Here is a 20,710-nt window from a genome sequence, read left to right on the forward strand (position 1 = left end):
CTGATCGTGTCCCTGAATGTCGTTGTGGGGGGGCCAGTGGATTCGGCCGTGGTGTCTGAAACGGTACTGGGTGGACAGATTGCTTGAAAGTAGAAACAAGTTGGGAAGTCTATCTCTTCTCTTCTCTTGACTCGTTATTGTGTAGGCGCCAGGATAGTACTGGGCCTTGCACCTTCGTTTGGCTCAAGCTTTTATAGCCGTGGGAGGGTGCTACGTTCTAGCTCCGACCCCGGTCACACGGAGCCGTCGCCCACGGATCATACTGTTGCCAACGGTGTTAGCCGATAGAATCGGCCCAGGACGGCCGAATCGTTGTTAAAAATTTCCCCTTCGGTCGAATATTTCTCCGTTTAACTTATCCTCTGAACTTTATTCGATCATCTCTGGTTTCCTGCGTGTGAGTGGAATGCGATAAGTATAGAGACATGTAGATTTGATGCATGCTCTTTTTCCCCTCTGCATTGTCATCTAATCATCAGCAAACAGTAGGTGTTATTTGTTGGGTCTCTGCTGTCGGACATGAAGATAGAGTGGGTGACTAAAGCGGATAGGCTTCTGGATTGCTCTTCTTCTCTGCTAAATAGTCAATTTGTACTACACAGGACTGGAAGAGTCCAACCTTTGATAGTCATGGGATGCTGGGGTTTTTCTGGCCCCCACAAGCTTTGCGGTTTCTACGGATCATATCATAGCTCACGGACCATGTCCTCCCGTGCGGGACGGTCCTGTGGTGCGCGTTTGGAATCTCCCATGTCTAATCAGGACGGACACCTCCCGAACCTGGCATAGAAGCAGCCACAAAAAACGTCTTGACAAGTGGAGAAGACCCTATTCGTTGCATAGGCAAAGGAGTGACATTTCCCACTACCACCCCAATCTCTTCCAGACCTTCCCCCCTCTCAACAGATGCCTGATTCGAACTTTTGGGAAGAAGGGCTCCTACGCACTTGAGCTGACAGCTTCCCTGAGTGCTACCAATTCAGATCTCGGCGCGATCATGATACACAGTACTCTACTTCTGCGAGTTCCATAGTGCAGGATCATGGAGCCCCCGCCTCACTGACTTTCCGCTCCTGGACTGACATGATATCATATAGGATCTTGGAGTGAGTCCTGTTAGGGACACAGCCGGAGACGGACAGCTCCGGAGCTGCACGGACCTGATCAGACCCAATGGGAGACGTTCCACTCCGGAGTGGTCTGACCCCTTGGACGGACCCAGCCAGAGAGTCTCATTACCAGGGAGCTGAGGAGGGGACAGACGGATGCAGCAGACTAGATACATATGATCTGAACACCCTTACATGTGAGTGATGATTCCCCATAATATTGTTCTCAACTCTGACTCAACTGAACCTGTTCTTCATCGCCAATACACCATGCCTCTTGGGTCAATGTCTTCAATGTTCATATGAATTGTGGAGCAACTGTTGCAGGGGTTGTATGTTCAAACTGATCTCAGAGCGGGCTACAATGCGCCGTTGATGGGAAGAATGGTAGACTAAGTATACTTATTGAGGAGAAGAGTAGTTTGGCAAGACTAGCTTTGAGGACTCTGGCTGGGTCTGGACACCTCCAGAGTGGCATGCCTCTCCGGCTGGGTCCAAGAGGGGTGTTTTGAACCGTGCGACTCCGGAGTGGAACGGCTCCGGCTGGGTCCTGAACAAGTCCTACCACTTCCACGTCCCGGAAGGCGCATGTTTCCGTCGTAAACAATGACGGACCTCCTGCTGGTTCTTAACTTTATTACTGTTAACATCTCCAGATAGCTTTTGTACTCAACTACGAGCAGGGTGAACTACCGTACAAGAATGTCCGCACCCCGAGAGGTTGCACTCATATCAAGCAGCATTGACGACCCCATCATTCCCTGTTGGTGTTTGCTCCTGTGATGAGCAGGCTCAGGCGCTAACACTGTCACCTTTGTCAAGTGTTGGTGTAACATCCACTCTCTCCTCAATGCACTTCTATTCAATTCCATGTAAGGCACTTTCAAAGGTTTCAAGTCCACGTCCAAGAACAATGCTTCAATTGTGGCCTGTCTGTTAGAGGCCCTAACCTTCATCAGCTCCTCATGATTGAGGAACAATTCACTTGCATTGCCCTTTGAGGTGACAGGTTTATCAGGCGTACGATTTGGGGCAAAGAGACTCGAAAGCCACTGAGTGACCTTGCCCAATCTGCCAAAACATGTCAGAAATGGCAGATTTCAAGTCTTTTTTTTTACTAGCCATGATGGTTTGATCTTCAAAAGTAATGTATGTGGTAACGGCAATGGAGGGGCATGGTGTGACCTTGCTAAGCTCTGTACGGAATGGTCGGTAGTCCGTCAGGAATCGTGTAACATTTGCTGAGTGACCTTCCGACTTGAATTCATTCTTTGACAACTGAAGGATCACAGGGTGAAAGTGGGTAGCTGCAGGGCGGTCAATGGGGGTAATATCTTCTCGAATCAAATTGATCTGTACTAATCAGTCTCTAGCACTGAAACAGCTGGCCTGGTGGAGTACAGAAATGATGGTGCTTACAGTAGTGTTAACTTCTGCAACACGTACATGGGCGCCATGGAGGGTTTCTGCCACGACATATCGGTACTAAGTATCACACATTTCGCTACCTTCTGTGCCCATACAAACCCACCAATCATCGTTTGCAGCGGATAAGCATCGAAGGTAAGGTCTGTTGGTATCAGTACTCGTCCTGGTGGCTGTAGCAACCACTTTGTCAATTCTGGGCACAGTATCAGTAGGTGTTGTCCTCACTTCCAGAGGGTACTCTTCAGGCGTTGTTTTCTTGAAGAATGGCAGGTTCGGTTTCTGCTTTCGACTAAAAAGTGTGAAGATCATTTATCTCAAGATTGATATGATGTGGATCTTTCCGGGAAGTGTCTTTTAAACATGTCCAGAACCTCAGTGACCTCTCAATCCGCGGTCTTCAGGATGAATGTCTCACCTGATTGGAGCTACGAGTCGTCAAATCGCCTTCCACGGCGTGACCGCCGCGCGGGGAGAGACCCTCCATCGAGCAGCCACTCGGTCATCGTGTGTGCACTGGGAGGGTTCTACGCCCCAGACTGACCCGCATTCATAATCGTGATGAGGTGCTCGAATCGTTCTACTTCAAGTGGTATGACACATGGATCATCTATACAAGAAGTAGGACATTCATGCTTCCCACCTAGCAAGCCATCACTACTTCATGAATCATAGGGAACACACGCGCCCTGCCTGTTTGCTGGGCCATGGCTTCATAGCTTGATCTGTACCGACGTGATTCAGGGCTGCCTACAGCTGGGGCATCAAGTCGGTGACAAATCCTGTCTCATTATTGGTCACACCTTCAGAACTCTCCAGCAGGATTTTCAAACTCTCCACAGAAGTCTGGAATGAGGGTCGATCAATATGGTAGTGAACTACAAGAAGCACCTCCGCCAGCTGATGAAATATGGTTCTCTCGACCAGTGTTAGATCCGTGATGTAGGGAATGGAGCCTTCTTCTGCGCTACTCGTTGTGTCCGAGGGTGGTGGGAAATCGATCATAGCTTTAATATTATACACGCGCCTATTACCTGTACTCTGTTCAAATTTAGATTGAATTCCAGCCGAAAGTTCACCAATGAGTTGTTGATAACGCTGCGGCTCTACCGACCATACTGGCCCAGGGGAAGTGCCTTCATATCTCCAATACTCGTCCTCGCTCAGGAGACTGGCATTGGTACCAGGACATTCCGGCAACAAAAATGAGGCTTTGCCGCCGTGCGCAGAGGCTAAAGAGATTTCTGGCTCAATGACCATCCCTGTGTCAATCAGACCAACAGGGGCTTGCGACTATGGCGATCAGATCTACACCCTTTTCGGTTCTCGATACGATCTTCAATTGGGTTTGTAAACTCACTGGGTCCTCAGCTACCGCATTCCTCACAGCGCTCCGCAACTCCTCCTCGTTTTCAAGTTCAGTATCAACATCTGCCCAGTCGTTTGGTGGTTCATCGAGGACCTGGTTGCCCGAAATAGGAGATCCGCTTATCTGGATACTCCCCTGAAACATCAACGCTCTTAATCACGATCAGCTATGAACTCACATATGTGGATGCTGTCACATGGGTTGGTCTACCGGTCAAAGTGTGAGTCAACATCACAGTGCAGAAGAGTTGACACTCGATGGGCCCGCCTTTGTGGTCCAATCTCCACCGGGTTTCCGATGTCGCAGACTTGCCATCAGTTTCCTCAATAAACGCCTTTTCTGCCCGCTCATTGGGGTAAAAGAAACGGGTGGTTTCATGTGCAGGACCCATAAGGGTGACAAGTGTGCCATGATCGGCTGGGGGATCGTTTCTCTCATTCGCAGCAGTGGTACGGACCGAAAGCATGATGAACAACACACCAAAGTCAACAGTGGAATGATGGAGCTGTGAGGGTTCATCTTCACCCTCCTGAATCAGACTATAAATAGTTTCCCTGAGAGACATGATATTTTGGTTCTCCGACGATTTCTAATCCTTATCAAGACACTTGGTTGGATAAGCGAAGATTGTACGGGTTGCCGATACGGGCGACTCAGATTACTTCCTGGAGAGGAAGTTCCGGGTCACGGCTTTTGACTTGACCGACGTGGACTGGATTACCTGTATACGATGACCGAATCAGTGAAAGTACCGCCTTGTCGGAACCACGTAGCCGTCAGGCCACAGCCACTGCGCCATTTTTCAACCTCTCCGATCTGACTAATCGACGGAAACTTGAAGGGCCGAACTTGTTCGCCTCTCAACTGTGTCCATGACGGATCTTGGCTTCTCTCTATTCGTGATGAATCCACTGCCCGTCTTACTTGTCAAGCTCGACCTCTCCTTCCTTGGCAATAGACAAAAACAACATGTTGAAAGGACACTCACCTCTCCTCCCTGTCGTGTGTGATGGTCCTGCCCCCCTGTCAGGATCCAGACTACCTGAGACAGGGTCCTAGGAGTCGTACGCAGAGTCTTACTTCTCCTGCTCCGGTTCCGTCCCCGTCTCTTCATACAATCCACCCCGTTCTCCGTTTACACCTATTCACTATCTCTTGATACTTTTCTCCATCTCTGTGTCCCTCAATCTATCTCCGCCTTCCTTTGCTCTTCCTCCTTGCAATCTTCTCCATCTCCAATTCAAAGATTTTGGTATTCCTCCGCTCCCTTTTTACTATATAGAAACAGCACATTTTTGTAGATGTCTTGTTGAATGTATTTTCTCGTCACCTAGTATATGTTAGGTGACGTACGGAAGATGTGACACTTCGAAGCGTCACGGGTGTGATCGCGACGGGCTGAAGATTCGTGTCTCACAGAAGAATTCTTACCCTACTATCAGTTCTCCTGCAGACTCTGAGAAACTTTACACCTGAGAAGAGAGGGTCGCCCTCTGCTTTGTATTACAAGGAAATGGGAGCAGCTGATCAGGTTGTTCTGCAATTGCCTCCTCAACATCATAATCTCCAAATGCTGTATCTCCCTCCCATGCATACATTCATAGGATCTTCCTCTGTAGCCTCCTTTCAATCATATTCAAGAGCTATACATTCAATGCATAGTCAATGTGGTTCAGTGGTGTTGTAGCAACTCCACATCTTCTCAGCGTCACCACCCTAGGTGACATGACACTTTGAAGTGTCACGCTTCAGCCGGTCACAATCACACCCATGACGCTTTGAAGTGGCACGCCTTTCGTACGTCACCTAACAATATTGAAGAATCAGCAAAGTTGGCAATTTGCTGATCCACCTTATATACTATCCTCCCGTACTTCAAACTAATCTATCTCGTGCTGCAAGCATCTGTGTACATACTCAGACAGGTGAAAAACCTCTTTTGAGCAAACACAGTTGGGAAAATCTCAAAAGAGGACAACCTGTCCCTACCTGCTGCAGCCTTCTGTTAGGGGTTCCTTCGGTTATATGTATGATTTGAGGGACAAGATCCGCAACTGGTCAAGCACGGTAGCAATCTAGAGTCACAGACAGGTGAAGATACATTGTCCAAAGAGTAAAGTAGCTATCTTCATATTATGTATCTGTCAGGTACGCCGCCAGTAGCGTCCTCCGCATACCAGAGTTGTCACCACGTGATACCTTCTCACATCTGATTACATCTGACTACAGCAAGCTTGATGCTCCTTTCCTGATGGTTCCCTGTAGTAACGCAACGTCTGTGTGACCTTCAGGAATCATATCCAGGTGGTTGTTCACCAGGGTCTGTCTCCTTACCCTGTCTGTATACTGGAGGGGGCTCATTTGGGTTGATGTCAGGAGGTGTGAACGTATCTCTCAGCCAGCGGTTTTCCCCCCAGTCGGGAGCCCAGCCCTGCTGATGACGGTAGAAGTCCAGCAAGCCTCTACTTATTGAGAGATAGTGGAGCCTATCCCTGTGTGAGATTGCGAACTCGCAAATTGCCAAAGAGACTGAGTCTCGGTCTTGCTCTACTTGGTGTCCCGTGAAAAATGGGATCCTCAGATTGATGTGGGTGCTGTACTCACATCCAATGCTTTCCATGGTTGCTGACCTTCCACCCTGCCCCTTATGTAGACGGGCCATCAGTACTTGCACATGAGACAACATGTGTTCCGTGTGTGTTTGAGTCTGGTTGAACTGCTCCTTCAAGGTTCCAGGCAGTGTCTGAGGAAGGGGGCCCGACACCAAAGGCCGGGATGGCCGAATTGAGACATTCAACTATGTTTGTCAGCACTTCTCCCCACTGGACCCGTTGCAGTACAAGTACTGCAGCAAAGAACAAGGGCGGTCAAGGTCTGATTCAGAGGAATGACAAACCACCGTATGAACATGTAGAGTACCTTCAAAAATAGTGGGGTTCAGAGCACTACGAAGTCCTGTTTCTACGACGAAATGAGCCGTATACGAAGTCCAACTGACTGCTCCGTCTGTCTCTAAAGGACGCTTGGACACCTCAGACATAAATGTTGCATGAGCACTCTTCGAGAGGGTGTAGTGGGGATCATTTGTGTCCGGATCTTTGAAGCAACCCGACTGACAAGAAGTGAGATGTGTAAGGCCATCTTGACGACTTTGGGACTGTGCCATTGTCAAAGATCTTGTTGTGATGTGGGCTTGTCTCTGAACTTAGCAAGTCTTTATATCCACTCAAGAGGCAGTGCAACTCTGATGACAAAGACTGTAGGACTCTCTCCCTTTAGCCATGACAACAGTGTTGATCCTTGGGCCATACGTCATGGGAAAGAATCTACTCCGCCATCCTACTCCTCGATCTAGTCTACTATCGTTGACGTCATGGGAAGGAACCCACGTCATCCTACGGCGCCTACTGGTTAATACTCATCAACGTCATGGGAATGGAAACGAGTGGAAGCCGAGGGGTGAGATACTAGTCAGGTGGCAGAAGGATGATCCGTAACGCTTGGGACAGTCGTGGATATACCACTTCATAGGGTGTCACGGTACTAGAGTTACGACCACTTGCTCCCAGGTTGGAAGTAGAACCGAGAGTGTTCGGGCTAGCATCTGGCAAGTCAATGACTGCTTGGGAAACAGGTGACATTGATCTCGAACTAGATTCAGGACAGAAAATGGTACTGAAAGATGTACATCACGTCCCCACAGCAAAGATAAGTCTTCTTTCCCTCTCGAAGTTACTCTCATGGGGCTGGAAGGCGAATCTGAGCAGTGGTGGTGGATGGATAGGTAAAGGTAAAGAGAAACTAGGTTGGAGAAAACATGACTCACTTTGGTCGGTACGATTTGGCAGGGCGATGTCTGCCGCGATGATCGTAATATCGACACCGAAGGCGACTTCACCACTTGAGGTTGAGCATCAGCGACTCGGACATATAGGTGTAGATAAACTAAAGAATCTAGGTAGACAGGGACTATTGAAGAAGGATTGGGATACTTACAAAGACAATCCCTTTACAACTGATAAATGTCCCGCCTGTATGCAGGCCAAGATAACACGTCTACGAAGAATAAAGAAGCACCAATGTTAAAAGGAGATGGTGAAGGAGTAGGAATGGATGTCGGTATTGCTGGTCCGTTTGGCCCGGCGATAAAGGGAGAACAATATTTCTCCGTTGGTGTAGAAAGGGCGAGTCGAATTGTATTCGATATACCGATAACGACGAAGAACGAAGCGTCTGATATCGTTCGACAGTGTATTTCGAAATTGGAAAAACAGCTTGGTGAAAGGGTGAGGGTGATTAGGTCTGATGGGGGAGGTGAATTCGATAGTCTCGATATGAGGGAATTCTACCTGTCAGCAGGGATCAACCACTACATCACACCAAGATACACACCAGAATTAAATGGAGTGGCGGAGAGAATGATACGTACCTTGAAGGGAATGGTATCAACGATGTTATTCGACTCAGGACTACCGAATGAGTATTGGTCCTGTGCTGTCAGATACACCGCCATTATAATCATGAAAACATCAATTGGTGTTACTGGAAAGTCAGGGTGGATATCACTCACAGGAAGAGACACCAATCTAGATAGTGTGTGGAGATTCGGTGCACGATGTTTTGTTCAGATACCAAGGGAGACAAGGTTGAAGTCGAATTTCACGATTCCTAGGGGGTCGTCAGCCATCATATCAGGTCAAGATGAGGGTGTGAGCGGTTGGATCGTTAGAATGGACGGATCAGGACGAATCGAACACTCACGAGACGTTCGTCGCTCGACAGGACGAATGGTGACGACTAGAGAGTCGCCAGATGTCATCCAAACCCCTCTTGACGCCATCGAAGTGGACCTAGACCCCGTCGTCAACGAAGAAATTTTCCCTGACAACCGCTCAGAAAGTGGCGAACAGGAAAATCTCAATAATGAACAAGGAAATGATGTCGACAGAGACAACTCACCTAATACAGGTCCACAACCTACTGAAAGACAATGTGGACAGGGCATTTGGGGAGGAAATTGTATCTATGAGAACGATATCATCGAAAATGAGAGAAATGATGAGGAAGGAAGAAATGATGGGGATGAGGGGATCCTGACGACACGTCACGGACGAATTATTCGACCCCCCCACCGTTTCGCAGGCCTAACAGACTCGTTGCTAGACTTTGGTCGCGAGCCTAATAAGTTAGTCTCACTCGCCTCTATCGCAGGTATCGAAAGTGATACTTCTCTCATTGATCCTATCTCTCCTGAGGAAGCAGTAAACGGTCCAGATGGTGAGAAGTGGCTAGAATCCATGGAGAAAGAGATATCTAACATCAAATCTAAAGAAACATGGGTGGAAACGGTACTTCCACCGGGTCGTAAAGCCATTGGATGTAAATGGGTATTCAAAGTGAAGACAGATTCAGAAGGAAACTTACTACAGTATAAATCCAGACTAGTAGCTCAAGGATTCTCACAGGTACCAGGTGTCGATTACGAAGAGACATTCGCACCTGTCGGTAGATCGGGGTCGTTACGAATACTCTTGACTATAGCGGCCACCGAAGATCTCGAAATTCGTCAGGCCGATGTCGAAGGGGCGTATTTGAATGGTACACTCGATGTCGAAATTTACATGAAGTATCCCAAGGGGATAAAACCGAAACCTGGATGTAATACCTTGAAGTTAATAAAGTCTCTTTACGGGTTAAAGCAATCCGGTAGAACGTGGTGGATTGAACTCGGGGAAGGATTATCTCACCTAGGTTTTTCAAGAATCGAGTCAGATTGGGGTCTTTACTACAGACCAGAAGGGAAAATCGAAGGAAAGGGAGCAGCAATACTGCTAGCCTATGTCAATGATCTAGTATTAGCCACAAAATCGAAGGAAGAAGCAAGGAAAGGGCTAGGAAAAAGGTGGATAATAACCGACCTGGGGGAGATAAGTACTATCTTAGGTATGAAGGTGTCACGAACTACGTCGTGACACCTCGATTACTCCACCAACAATGACCCTCCTTTGGCCATCAAAACCCCATCACGCCTTAACCTCTTTACTCTACACGTAACTCAGGACTTCTGACACCAAGTACGGCGAAGTTAGACGGAGTTAGGCTAAGTAGGGACAATGGGAGCAGAAGTACGGCGAAGTTAGACGGGGTTAGGCTAAGTAGGGACAATGGGAGCAGAAGTACGGCAAAGTTAGACGGGGTTAGGCTAAGTAGGGACAATGGGAGCAGAAGTACGGCGAAGTTAGACGGGGTTAGGCTAAGTAGGGACAATGGGAGGAGAAGTGCGGCGATGTTAGGCGGAGTTAGTCGAAGGAGGAAGAGGATGGCCGAGGGCTCGGGGAAGTTGGACGAAGTACGTTGAAGTACGTCAAAGCGCGAGAGGGTTGGATGAACGTCTAGGAGGAGTAGATAATATTAGCTGAGAAGATCACTGAAGTTCTTCAGCGATCCTTGATTGTTGTCAGTAGTGAAAGACAGATAGAGATAGCTATATACAAATCAAGATACATCGCCATCAGTAGAACAAAACCCCAGTTAGAGTAACTACGCCGAAGTACGCCGTAGTTACACTCCTTTTGACGTCTGCGCCCTCCCGGTTGGGTGAGACATCGATTCAGGAGCGTCAAGTTAGCCGAGGTTCGTCGACCGTCGGTCTGCCAGAAGGTAGTTGTTCGACGGCCGTGACAGAAGGTAACAAGGAACAGAGAAGAAAAGACAATATGGTTAAACCAACCAGCATACATCGATAAGATAGTTCAGAAGTTTCCAGAAAACGACTTACATCGAGACCGAAAAACGCCATTACCTCTTACTGCGAAAAATCCTTCGATGTCGGAAGTGGAAAGTGAAATTCAACCATTTCAAGAATTAATAGGATGTCTACAGTGGTTAGCCACATGTACTCGACCCGACATATCATATGCAGCCTCATACCTTGCTAGGTACCTCACCAAACCGACGAAGAAAGTATGGGAAGAAGGGATAATGGTAATTACCTACCTTCGGTCCACTCGTTTACATGGTATTCGTCTCGGTGGCAAGGCTAGCGATCTAGCAGGATGGGTTGATGCCGATTGGCCAGGATGTAGAGACACACGATGATCAACTACAGGCTGGATATTCATGATGAACAACTCACTGATAACATGGAGTTCAAAAAGACAAGCTACAGTATCGTCGTCAACAGTCGAAGCAGAGTACATCGCGATGGCTGAAGCAGCGAAGGAAGCTCAGTGGTTGAGAGGATTATTGAGGGAGATAGGCTACAATCAGCTAAATCCTACTATATTAAACTGCGATAACCAAGGATCGATATCACTAGCGAGAAAACCTGGTACTCACTAGAGGACAAAACATATCGATATTCGACATCATGCTCTTCGAGATCTAGTCAGTAATAAAGTTATTGAACTAGCATACGTCAGCACTGTCTATCAGAGAGCAGACGTACTTACGAAATCTTTAGGTGGACCAGTACATCCGGTGAATATGTCAGCGATACGGGTAGAACCACCGAAGAAAAAAAACATTGGTTCAGTATACGTGACATTAGATGATGATGAAATCATCGATTACGACTACTCAGATCTCAAAGATCTAGGGGATCTGTCAGGAGGTACAGAGGACGAAGTAGTACCAGAGACAGGTGTATGGGTGGAAGGAAGTTCAGAGAAACCCACCGAAGAAAAAGAGTCCACCGAAGAAAAAGAGTCCACCAAAGGAAAAGTTCTCGTGAGCCATGACGGAAAATTTTTGTGTGTACCTAAGAATGTGAGTAATTCTAATATAGGTCAGAAGCCACCGGTAGAACCTAGAGTTGTTAGAGAGATGAAAGAGAACAGAAGGAGAAGGAAAAACGGTTCGCTACATGTCAAAGATAATAAAAACAATGGACCAGGGAAACCTATACCATCTCCAAACCACGATTCCTCTGTTCATCGGCCAGGACGTCTTTCACATCCCCTTCCCACACCTCCATTTCGTGGATCAAATCAAATAATGAGGACGATGCCCCCTGTCCACCACGAGAGGCGGACGCCAACAGAAACCGAACATATGAAAGGGTCGCCACCAACATATGTAAAAAAAATGTCATCATTGGAGAAAAGTCAAAAAGTCAGTTTAGAAGATGAAGTCAATAATGGACGTACCTTTTTTCTCCGACTCCCTCCAGAGACCAACAAGAAGAAAACCGCGACGGGACATATTGATTTTGAAAGAAAAAATGAAAAGTTTTGGTTTGGTGGCGAGTCTGAAAATATCGTCTGTCACAAAGTGTGTGACAAGTCGAGCGAAAGTCGGGGAAGGGTATTTAACCAGCGATCGGCGGTAGAGTTAACCGCCGATTAATAGGCCTTTTCGTCGCAGTGGTTAAGATCACTGTTCCGTTGGGCACTGTTATATCGTGCATATGCTGGTCAGTATGTCTCGTGACAGATTAATCGGCGGTTGCGGGTAGGATCCTGGGTTCGACTCCCCGGACGGCGCCGGGGGTAACCCAGCCCCTACTTGGAAAACCTCCCTCTCGGAGTAAGTTTTCGGTCTATCGTACCCTTCCCAAGTGTGGGGGCCCAAGCGGGGTCCCCTTGTCGGGGCCCCAAAGCGGGGGCCCAAGAGAGTGCATAATGTCACAAAGTGTGTGACAAGTCGAGCAAAAGTCGGGGAAGGGTATTTAACCAGCGATCAGCAGTAGGGTTAACCGCCGATTAATAGGCCTTTTCGTCGCAGTGGTTAAGATCACTGTTCCGTTGGGCACTGTTATATCGTGCATATGCTGGTCAGTATGTCTCGTGACAGATTAATATGTCTCGTGACTGTTCCGTTGGGCACTGTTATATCGTGCATATGCTGGTCAGTATGTCTCGTGACATCGTCAGCCAGAGACACCAAGGAAATTTACCAATTCTCGTGAGTTTATCACTAAACCTGAAGTTTTAAGAAGAGGACGTGATAGAAGGAGGTTCAGACAGTCAGAAATGAGTGATAAAAGTGGAGAAAGGGGAACAATGAACATACCGATGATTGGAGGTAAAAGTGATGAAGTAAAAGGAAAGATAGAGAAGAGTGAGTCGTCAGTACCAGTAGTGAGTGGTACCCACGTGTCAGAGCAGAGCCCCACAGGGGGCCCCACAGAAATTCATTTCACGATTTCACCTACCACTACTACCACACACATAACACTCAACATTCCATCATTACTACCTTCTACATCATCACAAACCTCGCCGTCGCCATCGATAAATTGTCCGGGACTACTGCAGAGTCGTGCATTGTCCCGTGGGGGAGTGTTAGCCCATAGAATCGGGCCAGGACGGCCGAACCGCCGTTAGATAATTACCCCTTCCGTCGAATATTTCTCCTTTCAACTTATCCTCTGAACTTTATTCGATCGTCTCTGGTTTACTGCGTGTGAGTGGAATGTGATAAGTATAGAGACATGTAGAATTGATGCATGCTCTTTTTCCCCTCTGTATTACCATCTAATTATCAGCAAACAACTCTTTACTACCCTTATGGTTCAGATGTCCTTGGCAGCAACAATGATTCCCTCAGACTTTTGTACGTAGGATCATTGGAACCCCACCCCTGCTGATGGGCCCGAAATTGAAGTAGAATGGCACTGACCATGACTCCCTCTAACCGGTCGCCAGACTCTGCCAGCAGCCTCACCACACAACTCTTCACTTCTTCTTGAGATTCTTCTCCTGTGTCAATTGGATATGATTGAAGATGATGGCCTGTGTAAGCGACTGCCGACGGGTGATCACATGTTCTGTGAGCAACGGCCCAAGCGTGCCGCCATATCTGAACACTGATGTAGCTGTTGTCAGGAAGCTGAGTGAGGTCAGAAAACCGAGTGAGGTCAAGAGGTGGGTGATGGACCGGTATGTTGATTGGGGTTGAGCCTACCTTCGTAACCTACATTGTCAGTGCTGACACACCACTCACTATCGGCAGAAATCAAGCAGAATGAAGAGGGTGAAAGAGAGTTGGCGGTACGAGAGGCATCCTCACACGGGTATGAATATGCAAGGTTGCGTCGAATTCCCTGCTGGGGGCCATTGCAACTTCATAGACCGCAGTCATGCCGTATCTCACACAAATCGTTTTTCCATGAACTGTCTGGTCACAAGTTTTCTCTTCACCGGATTTCACGTGAGACAATACAGTAGAGGAGATAGTGAGCAAGCCCCTTTGTTTCTCATCAAAGTCGGAAAAGCAGTTACAGTCGCGGTTTAGTTCTTCACTGGAGGTTGGAAGTCCATCATTGGAAGTTGACATTCTGGAAGCGGTACAATCGTGGTGAATTGTGGATATTTAGGTCTCTGATATACTGTATGTATAGTCGGTGGGGAAGGTGGAGCTTCTTAAGTACAGGTTTTTATAACCGGTCCAATCCCGCCTTCTCTCGTCTGGTGTGACCGACAGGCCGTCGACCTCTGGTTTCACGCCTGCATCGACGGGATGGAGACGAGCAAAATCAGCATTCTGACCGGCCACCCGCGACTTTCGTGAATCTCCTCCATTATCATATGACATCTTCTCTATCTCATGCTGCGCAACATCATCTTCTACATCATCACCTCTGCACAGGCCATCTCCTCCCAACTAACCTCTTTTCCTCCCCATCCAATCTCATACCCGGCACCCCGTCCACCTTCTCCAACCGTTTCCCACGCGTCATATCCGATTCCATCGGGTCGCTTTAGTCGTCGACGATTTTCCTCCCACGCGTCATGTCCGATTCGGTCGGATCGTATCCGTCGTCCACTTCTCTCTTTCCTTCTTCGGCTCCACCATGCCAGCCACCATCGTCTTCAGCCGCAGCGGTTACCTCGGGTGAACCCGCGTCGAGACCTACGGGGATCCGAAGATCTTCTGGGTGAGCGACGACTTGGGTTTCTTCTGGTGAGATCGCTTCGGTAGATTCTTGCATTTGTACTTCGTTGGCTGGTCCAACAGGGGCGATCGTTTTCTCTTCTGGTTCTACGGCTTCTATGAAGATGTTTTTGATAGGTTCGGGAGCTTCGTCCTATGGGTTAGCTAAGTTCATTCGTATCTCAATAGATTGGGGGTTTCAAGGAGTTTCGGATTTGAAGAAGTTGAGAATACGAGGCAAGTCATGGTAATTCAAGACGCGGAAGAGAAATGGCGAGGTGACGTACAATGATAGTCGTCTGGGCATCAGGTCCTAGATGATCCCCAGTCTCAATCTTCTGACTTGAAACCACGGCATGTTGGTTGTACATTCCTGAATGTTCGTGGAAATCAGAACTGTGAATCAGTAATCTGATCGTGACCCGTGAAAGTATAAGTTCGTTCGAGAACGACATCAGACGTAACAATTGTTACGAGCAGATATGAGAGAAATCAAGGAACAGAACTTATACTCACCAAGAGAAATCCCATGTCTTCAACCACTTTCCCTTCTCACATTTACCCCTCGTCCACGGTTCACCATAAGTCAAAGGACTGAAATGCGCATAGCTCCAGATGACCAATACAAGAAATACCGCCGCTACCTGAATCCTGGTCCGAGGTCTCATCTTTGACGTGGCATAGTCGAAAGCGGCGCAGAAGAGGAGAATGGAGAAATATAAAGCAGGGAGATAGTGATGTAAGAATAATTGACGTTGCATCAGGTAAAAAGGGAGGTAATGGAGAGCCCAAGCGATGATTAGGAAAGAACAGACTTCGTCGTAAAATGCGATCTTGGCTGGTTGTCAACATTTGATGATTTTTCACGAGATGCATTACTATTTTTGTGTGAGACATCGTAGTAGGTAGCACGTTGGGGTGAGAGTGAGGAAGTTAGAGTCGCGACTCACGTTGATATAAATCCCTGAAACCTCGTTTCTGCCTCAAGACCAGCAAACTTCTCATTCCGAGGTACAGGACGATAGCGGCTGTGCTAGACCACCATACCAGCGGATTACCGATTAGGTATACCTGTCTGTGGTCTTTGACCCAGAAGTTCTACATAAGTTAGCTTACCAGTCCTTTTCCATATATCGAAACTCCTTCCGGAGACTAACATCCCTACATGCCAGAAGGACGAATCACGATGATTGTGCGACCGAACAGTTTAGATCGCCGAGGCCTGGAAGAATAGAAAGGAGATAAGCTGATGTACTCACGATACCCCTCCTCAGTACAGGCCATGAACTAGGTCGTGAATCATACGCATGCCGTTCGGTCAAACCAGCGTTGGTTTGCCACATGACAGCCTGCAATTCGAAGAATTTCTCAAAGAACGACGGTCGGACGTAGTTGACCATTTCTGCGTCAGGAGGTACTGGTAGTGAGCATACGTCCACCTGAATCTTGATCTAGACATGATTTAAGACCGCTTGCGATTGAGTTTCATCGAGGCTTGGAGGCAAGTGACCAGAAACGAAGAGGGATGTATTTGACTCACATTGAGCATGATGATTCGTCTCGATGTACCATAAAGAATTCTCCCACGTTGGGTTCTTATTGCATGTCACCTTTTTTTGTCAGTCCACCACTTCACATTGGTCACACGGAATCTTGAAAGTGTGACAATTTCTTGCCACGTGGGACTTACCTCTTGTTGTTCGTAACCCCATTCGGGTAATTTCACCTTGTGTGAGAACAAATAACACCCACTGAGAGCATGTCGAAGTCGGAATTCCGTCCTCAGCGCACGGAGTCTACTACGGGCCTGTCTGTCCCTTTTCCCTCGAGTACGTGGGGAGATTTCCACAATGAAGTCGTCGTTGGCATCTCCGGCGAAGCTGTCGTCAGTTCATTTCCAGTACGTATCTTCATGGGCCCCAGTCCCTTCTGCCCCGGGTCCCCATTACGGAGAGTCCACACTTGCATAGGTAGCGCAAAGTGGCACTTTGTGGTGATGGGATCACGATGTAAAGAGAGACAGCAAAGAAACCCGTGAACACAAGATCATAAGAAAGGAACAGGGAGATGCCCACCCGGGGAACCCATATCCCGAAACTTCATTCTGGAAATCAACATCGCTGACAGGTGGTCGAATATCGTGACTATGCAGTCTTTTTTCGGTTATTACATGCTCCAACCTGATTTTACCACCGTTCAGTACGTGTCCAAATGGGAGTTCGTCCCAAGAATACGAAGGAGGACCGTCGGTAGACGAGCCGTTGGTGATTCTCCAATTGTTATTCTCGTCTCGGTGGGGATACAAAGTGATTTGTTGTTCTGCTGTCAGTTCATTCGCCCACAAGCGCTCATGGGTCAGAAAACACGATCCACAATAGATGAACAGTGTATTCAATGAGATGGAAGGTCTCAGCAAAGGAATCGAAGAGATTGTTGGACTGTAATGAGGCAATCCGCTGAGAGCAGAACTTACGTTGCGATCCAGCTGGATATGCATGAGCATGGGAATGAAGATAACCTCCTTGGGTGTGAACGTGCTTGAGAGTGATGATTGAGCCGTAACCCACGTCTGTCGGTCAGTCAGAGACGTGGACCAAGAGAAGTATAGTATATAGCAGTATCAAGAAACCATTTGAACACTCACCCGCTTGCGTATCATCCATCCCATGTCCTTGGAGGGTATGTTGAAATTCCGAGCTCATGAACCCATCGCCATCCCCAGACATGTTCAAAATCCAGAAATGTATCTTGAACATGGCCATGTAAAATACCGCGGGAAGTACTATTAAACACCAAGCTCTAGCCGCGAAGTGTTTCGCCCACATCCTCGGGGTGACCTTGAGATTACCTAATAACAACCACAATTGCCTGAGAGTACCAAGTCCCACCGTGGCGATGGTGAAGAGACCCACCCACTTGCAGCTCATCGTAGCTCCTAAACCCAGCCCAGTGAGGGATAGGTAACGCCACCACGATGGTGTGAATGCCGAGCCTGAAGCGTCGAGGGAGGCGAAACGGACCCAGAAGAGAGTGGTGAGAGCGGTGAAGAAAACGAGGTAGGAGTCGAGTAGGATGAGACGGGATTGTGTGGCGAGAGCGTTGTCAAACGTTACGAGAAGGGAACCAAGTAGAGCTGTAGCAAGGGAGAGACGGAGAGCGATGAGAGTGAGGAAGGTGATGGGGATTAAGGCTAGACCGAGGAGCATGGGGAATGAACGCATGATGATGTAAGGGACATGGGGTTCGAGATAGTCTCTGGACGGTCAGCCTGCACAACTAGCGCCAGGGCCCATCTTTCAATGCTGAGGGTAGACGAGTCTCAAAAGACGGCATTCCAGGAGGATAGGTCATATTCACGCGGAAGAAAGCGCGGGGAGTGGTTGTCGATAGGTGTCTGAGTGTCGAGAACGAGAACAGAAAGAGACTGCACTCACTTTCCTATATCCTTAAAGTCGAATTGACCGTCGAACCCTCCGATAAACGCGGAGAGCGTGATGAGCAGCTTGGCCAAAGGAGGGTGGACGTCCATGAAGAATTTCCGTCGGATGTATTTTGCAGCAAAACCACCGAAATGAACCTCGTCAAAGCTATGCGTCAGCTTGGTGCTCTTCTTCAAAGACCCAATCTCGGAGGGTGGCTAGGAGAGATTAGTCTGGATGGGACCAACAAACGAGCTCAAGCCATATTCACCCTGATGGCCAGCCTAGCAGATATTTGACAGCAATACGGGAAGAAAAAAGGCCGATATTTAGGATATCTGATCAACTCACACTACACTGCTCGGCTGCCACAGCTTATACCCTCTCACAAACAACCCCAAGGCGGTGACTCCAATGACCAACCCCCATTCCCTCTTCCTCAGCCCAATCGTTGTTCCGGCTCTGTTTCTAGCCTTCCCAAATCCTTTTTGTTGTAGTCTCATATCCGCTTCTGACTCTCTCGTATGTCCAACGACAGTGGGTGTGTCGTGGCCACCCCTCGCTTGTCCCGACCCGAGTGTGTGGTCAGAAGCATACGAAGGAGACCCGCTCCTAGTCGCTCCCAGATATGTAGATATCGACGGAGTGGATAGAATAGTAGATGCGGGTGCAGGAGTGGAAAGAGGATGTCGTCTATGAGTTGAAGGAGGAGGAGAGATGGAAGGCATGGTTGAAGAGTTGCTGTTGTTTCGGTAGCTCGTTCTCGGTAACTTCTAGACGTATAATTGTGAAACGAGCACGTGAGGATGGGGAAGAAGAAGCTTCTTCGAGTCTGCCACCGGCAATGGTGCTGAGAGATAGTAAGAATAGTGATGACAAAGGAGGAATGTAGATCTCGAGAGTGAAAGGAAGGGAGGAAGGGAGGGAGGGAGGGAAGACGTTGCGCGAGTGAACGTGGCACTTTTTCAAATGTGGCACTTTTCCCATTCTTCTCTGACATAGGGGGAGTATCACCCAGCCGCGAGCTACGTGCGTAATCTTTTACATAGGTTAGGGGATGGCGCCTCGCCATCTTCGGGCTGAATAAGCGTACTCAACGTTAAAATATCATGGGAAATGTAGGTTGAACGGTGGAAGGGACGATCATCTCCATTCCCCCTTCTCCTCCCACGGTTTCCGTTCGACCATTCTTCATGCCCGGTGACCCGTTGCCTTCCTCTAAGCTTACTAATCCGGCCGGATCCTGCAGAATTCAAGTCTAGAAGTACAGCCCAACCAGGAGGTGAAAAGAACGTCACCTTCTCTTTCTCCAATCCTCACACATCTCTTCACCGGGAAACCGCGCCCTCCCCCCACACCAAGCGCGATCCCCGAAGAAGCTCCCAAGAAACCTTGTCACTTCCTTCTCTGATTATCCGTCTCATTCGACGGTACTAGATTGGCTACAATCGAGATGACGACATTGGTCAAGGAGACGTTTGGCCTTTTCATAGCAGCCTTGTTGACTCTTGGACTGTATACAACAGGGACTGACTTCGAGTGGCCCAGGCGCAGCTCACGTGGATTAGATGCATTTGACAAAGTGCGACAAGGGATGGGAAGGGCGATCGAGGGAAGCCCCAAGCAGGAAACATCAGCAAAAGAATATCAAGGACTTAGGCTTGAGACTATTAGTGTCCTCAGACCGTTCATCATCACGGAACGGTCTCATGACCATAATATATCGACCGACCACGATGAATCGACCGACCACGTACTGTACAGTGGTGTACACTGTAGGACTCAGGTGAGTTGTATTGTAGAATGCCTACTTTATCATTTGGTGGGAGCTGGTCATCTTCAGTGGGAGCGCTTCGAAAAATAAAGCTGATATACCACATGGGGAAGGACTCGTCGGTATGAGACATGTCTTTGACGTACTAGGTTACGGTCCATGTCCGCGAACCGAACGGAGGTGAACCTTACAAGATTGCAAGGGTTTCTCAGAGCCCGCCCATGCGTGAGTTTCCATTGAACCCAGCACACGATGCAAGAGTTGAAACACGTACGTGGGAAGAAATTGATCTACTTGCCAAGTCCTTCGGATCCTACGCCACGTATGCGCAACCCGACAGTCCTGATGCGTATTGCATGGAGATGACGTATGTAATTGGATTACCCGACATCACTACGGCTAATCAGACCTCAACGGAGGTCTTGGAGAAGGTGAAAGCCCATGCTAAGAGGAATGAGCCAGGCATGGCATGGTTGGAGGTTTATCGAGCCATAAAAGGACTGTCTCATAAGAAGGACATTCCCAATGAAATCGAGACAGTAACTACACTTGAAGAGGCGAGCCGGAGGGACTTGTGGATGGCTCAGTCAATTGACAATGATCTGATTAACTCGAGAGCTACCTGAACGCACCTTCTCCCTGGCAGTAGATTGGACGGTAGAATCTCAGATTAGATGGTTTAAACATAGGTCATTGAGCAGCAGATGCATGACGTATATGGGCATACAGCATCCTGTAG

At 48.2% G+C, this 20,710-nt stretch overlaps 7 protein-coding genes across 7 annotated transcripts; 2 read left to right on the forward strand and 5 right to left on the reverse strand.

The window, feature by feature from the left end:
- Window positions 1-754: 754 nt before the first annotated feature.
- TREMEDRAFT_65064 (uncharacterized protein) lies at window positions 755-1,285 on the reverse strand (the record flags this gene model as incomplete). The annotated part of the gene is made up of 2 exons (XM_007007269.1): window positions 755-971; window positions 1,161-1,285. 2 exons carry the CDS (start codon window positions 1,283-1,285, stop codon window positions 755-757), a joined length of 342 nt encoding a protein of 113 aa, XP_007007331.1.
- A 513-nt stretch (window positions 1,286-1,798) lies between these two features.
- TREMEDRAFT_65065 (uncharacterized protein) lies at window positions 1,799-4,468 on the reverse strand (the record flags this gene model as incomplete). The annotated part of the gene is made up of 10 exons (XM_007007270.1): window positions 1,799-2,054; window positions 2,134-2,462; window positions 2,529-2,594; window positions 2,637-2,826; window positions 2,953-2,962; window positions 3,079-3,144; window positions 3,219-3,290; window positions 3,338-3,827; window positions 3,895-4,038; window positions 4,082-4,468. 10 exons carry the CDS (start codon window positions 4,466-4,468, stop codon window positions 1,799-1,801), a joined length of 2,010 nt encoding a protein of 669 aa, XP_007007332.1.
- A 1,722-nt stretch (window positions 4,469-6,190) lies between these two features.
- On the reverse strand, window positions 6,191-7,069 carry TREMEDRAFT_65066 (uncharacterized protein; the record flags this gene model as incomplete). Its single annotated transcript, XM_007007271.1, has 3 exons — window positions 6,191-6,432; window positions 6,508-6,700; window positions 6,800-7,069. 3 exons carry the CDS (start codon window positions 7,067-7,069, stop codon window positions 6,191-6,193), a joined length of 705 nt encoding a protein of 234 aa, XP_007007333.1.
- Window positions 7,070-11,272: 4,203 nt separating this feature from the next.
- TREMEDRAFT_65068 (uncharacterized protein) lies at window positions 11,273-12,249 on the forward strand (the record flags this gene model as incomplete). Its single annotated transcript, XM_007007272.1, has 3 exons — window positions 11,273-11,289; window positions 11,325-11,670; window positions 11,695-12,249. The coding sequence occupies 3 exons, from the start codon at window positions 11,273-11,275 to the stop codon at window positions 12,247-12,249; spliced, it is 918 nt and encodes a 305-aa protein (XP_007007334.1).
- A 1,130-nt stretch (window positions 12,250-13,379) lies between these two features.
- Window positions 13,380-14,181, reverse strand: TREMEDRAFT_65069 (uncharacterized protein; the record flags this gene model as incomplete). Its single annotated transcript, XM_007007273.1, has 3 exons — window positions 13,380-13,409; window positions 13,525-13,818; window positions 13,915-14,181. The coding sequence occupies 3 exons, from the start codon at window positions 14,179-14,181 to the stop codon at window positions 13,380-13,382; spliced, it is 591 nt and encodes a 196-aa protein (XP_007007335.1).
- A 229-nt stretch (window positions 14,182-14,410) lies between these two features.
- Window positions 14,411-19,072, reverse strand: TREMEDRAFT_45551 (uncharacterized protein). The gene is made up of 12 exons (XM_007007229.1): window positions 18,549-19,072; window positions 18,213-18,365; window positions 17,423-18,033; window positions 17,252-17,347; window positions 16,854-17,097; window positions 16,469-16,658; window positions 16,319-16,388; window positions 16,038-16,195; window positions 15,729-15,876; window positions 15,295-15,616; window positions 15,066-15,174; window positions 14,411-14,932 (listed from the first exon to the last, which is right to left on the reverse strand). The coding sequence occupies exons 1-12, from the start codon at window positions 18,923-18,925 to the stop codon at window positions 14,606-14,608; spliced, it is 2,805 nt and encodes a 934-aa protein (XP_007007291.1). The 5' UTR covers window positions 18,926-19,072; the 3' UTR covers window positions 14,411-14,605.
- Window positions 19,073-19,933: 861 nt separating this feature from the next.
- TREMEDRAFT_65071 (uncharacterized protein) lies at window positions 19,934-20,597 on the forward strand (the record flags this gene model as incomplete). The annotated part of the gene is made up of 3 exons (XM_007007274.1): window positions 19,934-19,983; window positions 20,121-20,196; window positions 20,274-20,597. 3 exons carry the CDS (start codon window positions 19,934-19,936, stop codon window positions 20,595-20,597), a joined length of 450 nt encoding a protein of 149 aa, XP_007007336.1.
- Window positions 20,598-20,710: the final 113 nt, after the last annotated feature.

The sequence above is a fragment of the Tremella mesenterica genome (assembly GCF_000271645.1).
Source record: "Tremella mesenterica DSM 1558 unplaced genomic scaffold TREMEscaffold_13, whole genome shotgun sequence".
NCBI lineage: Eukaryota > Fungi > Basidiomycota > Tremellomycetes > Tremellales > Tremellaceae > Tremella > Tremella mesenterica.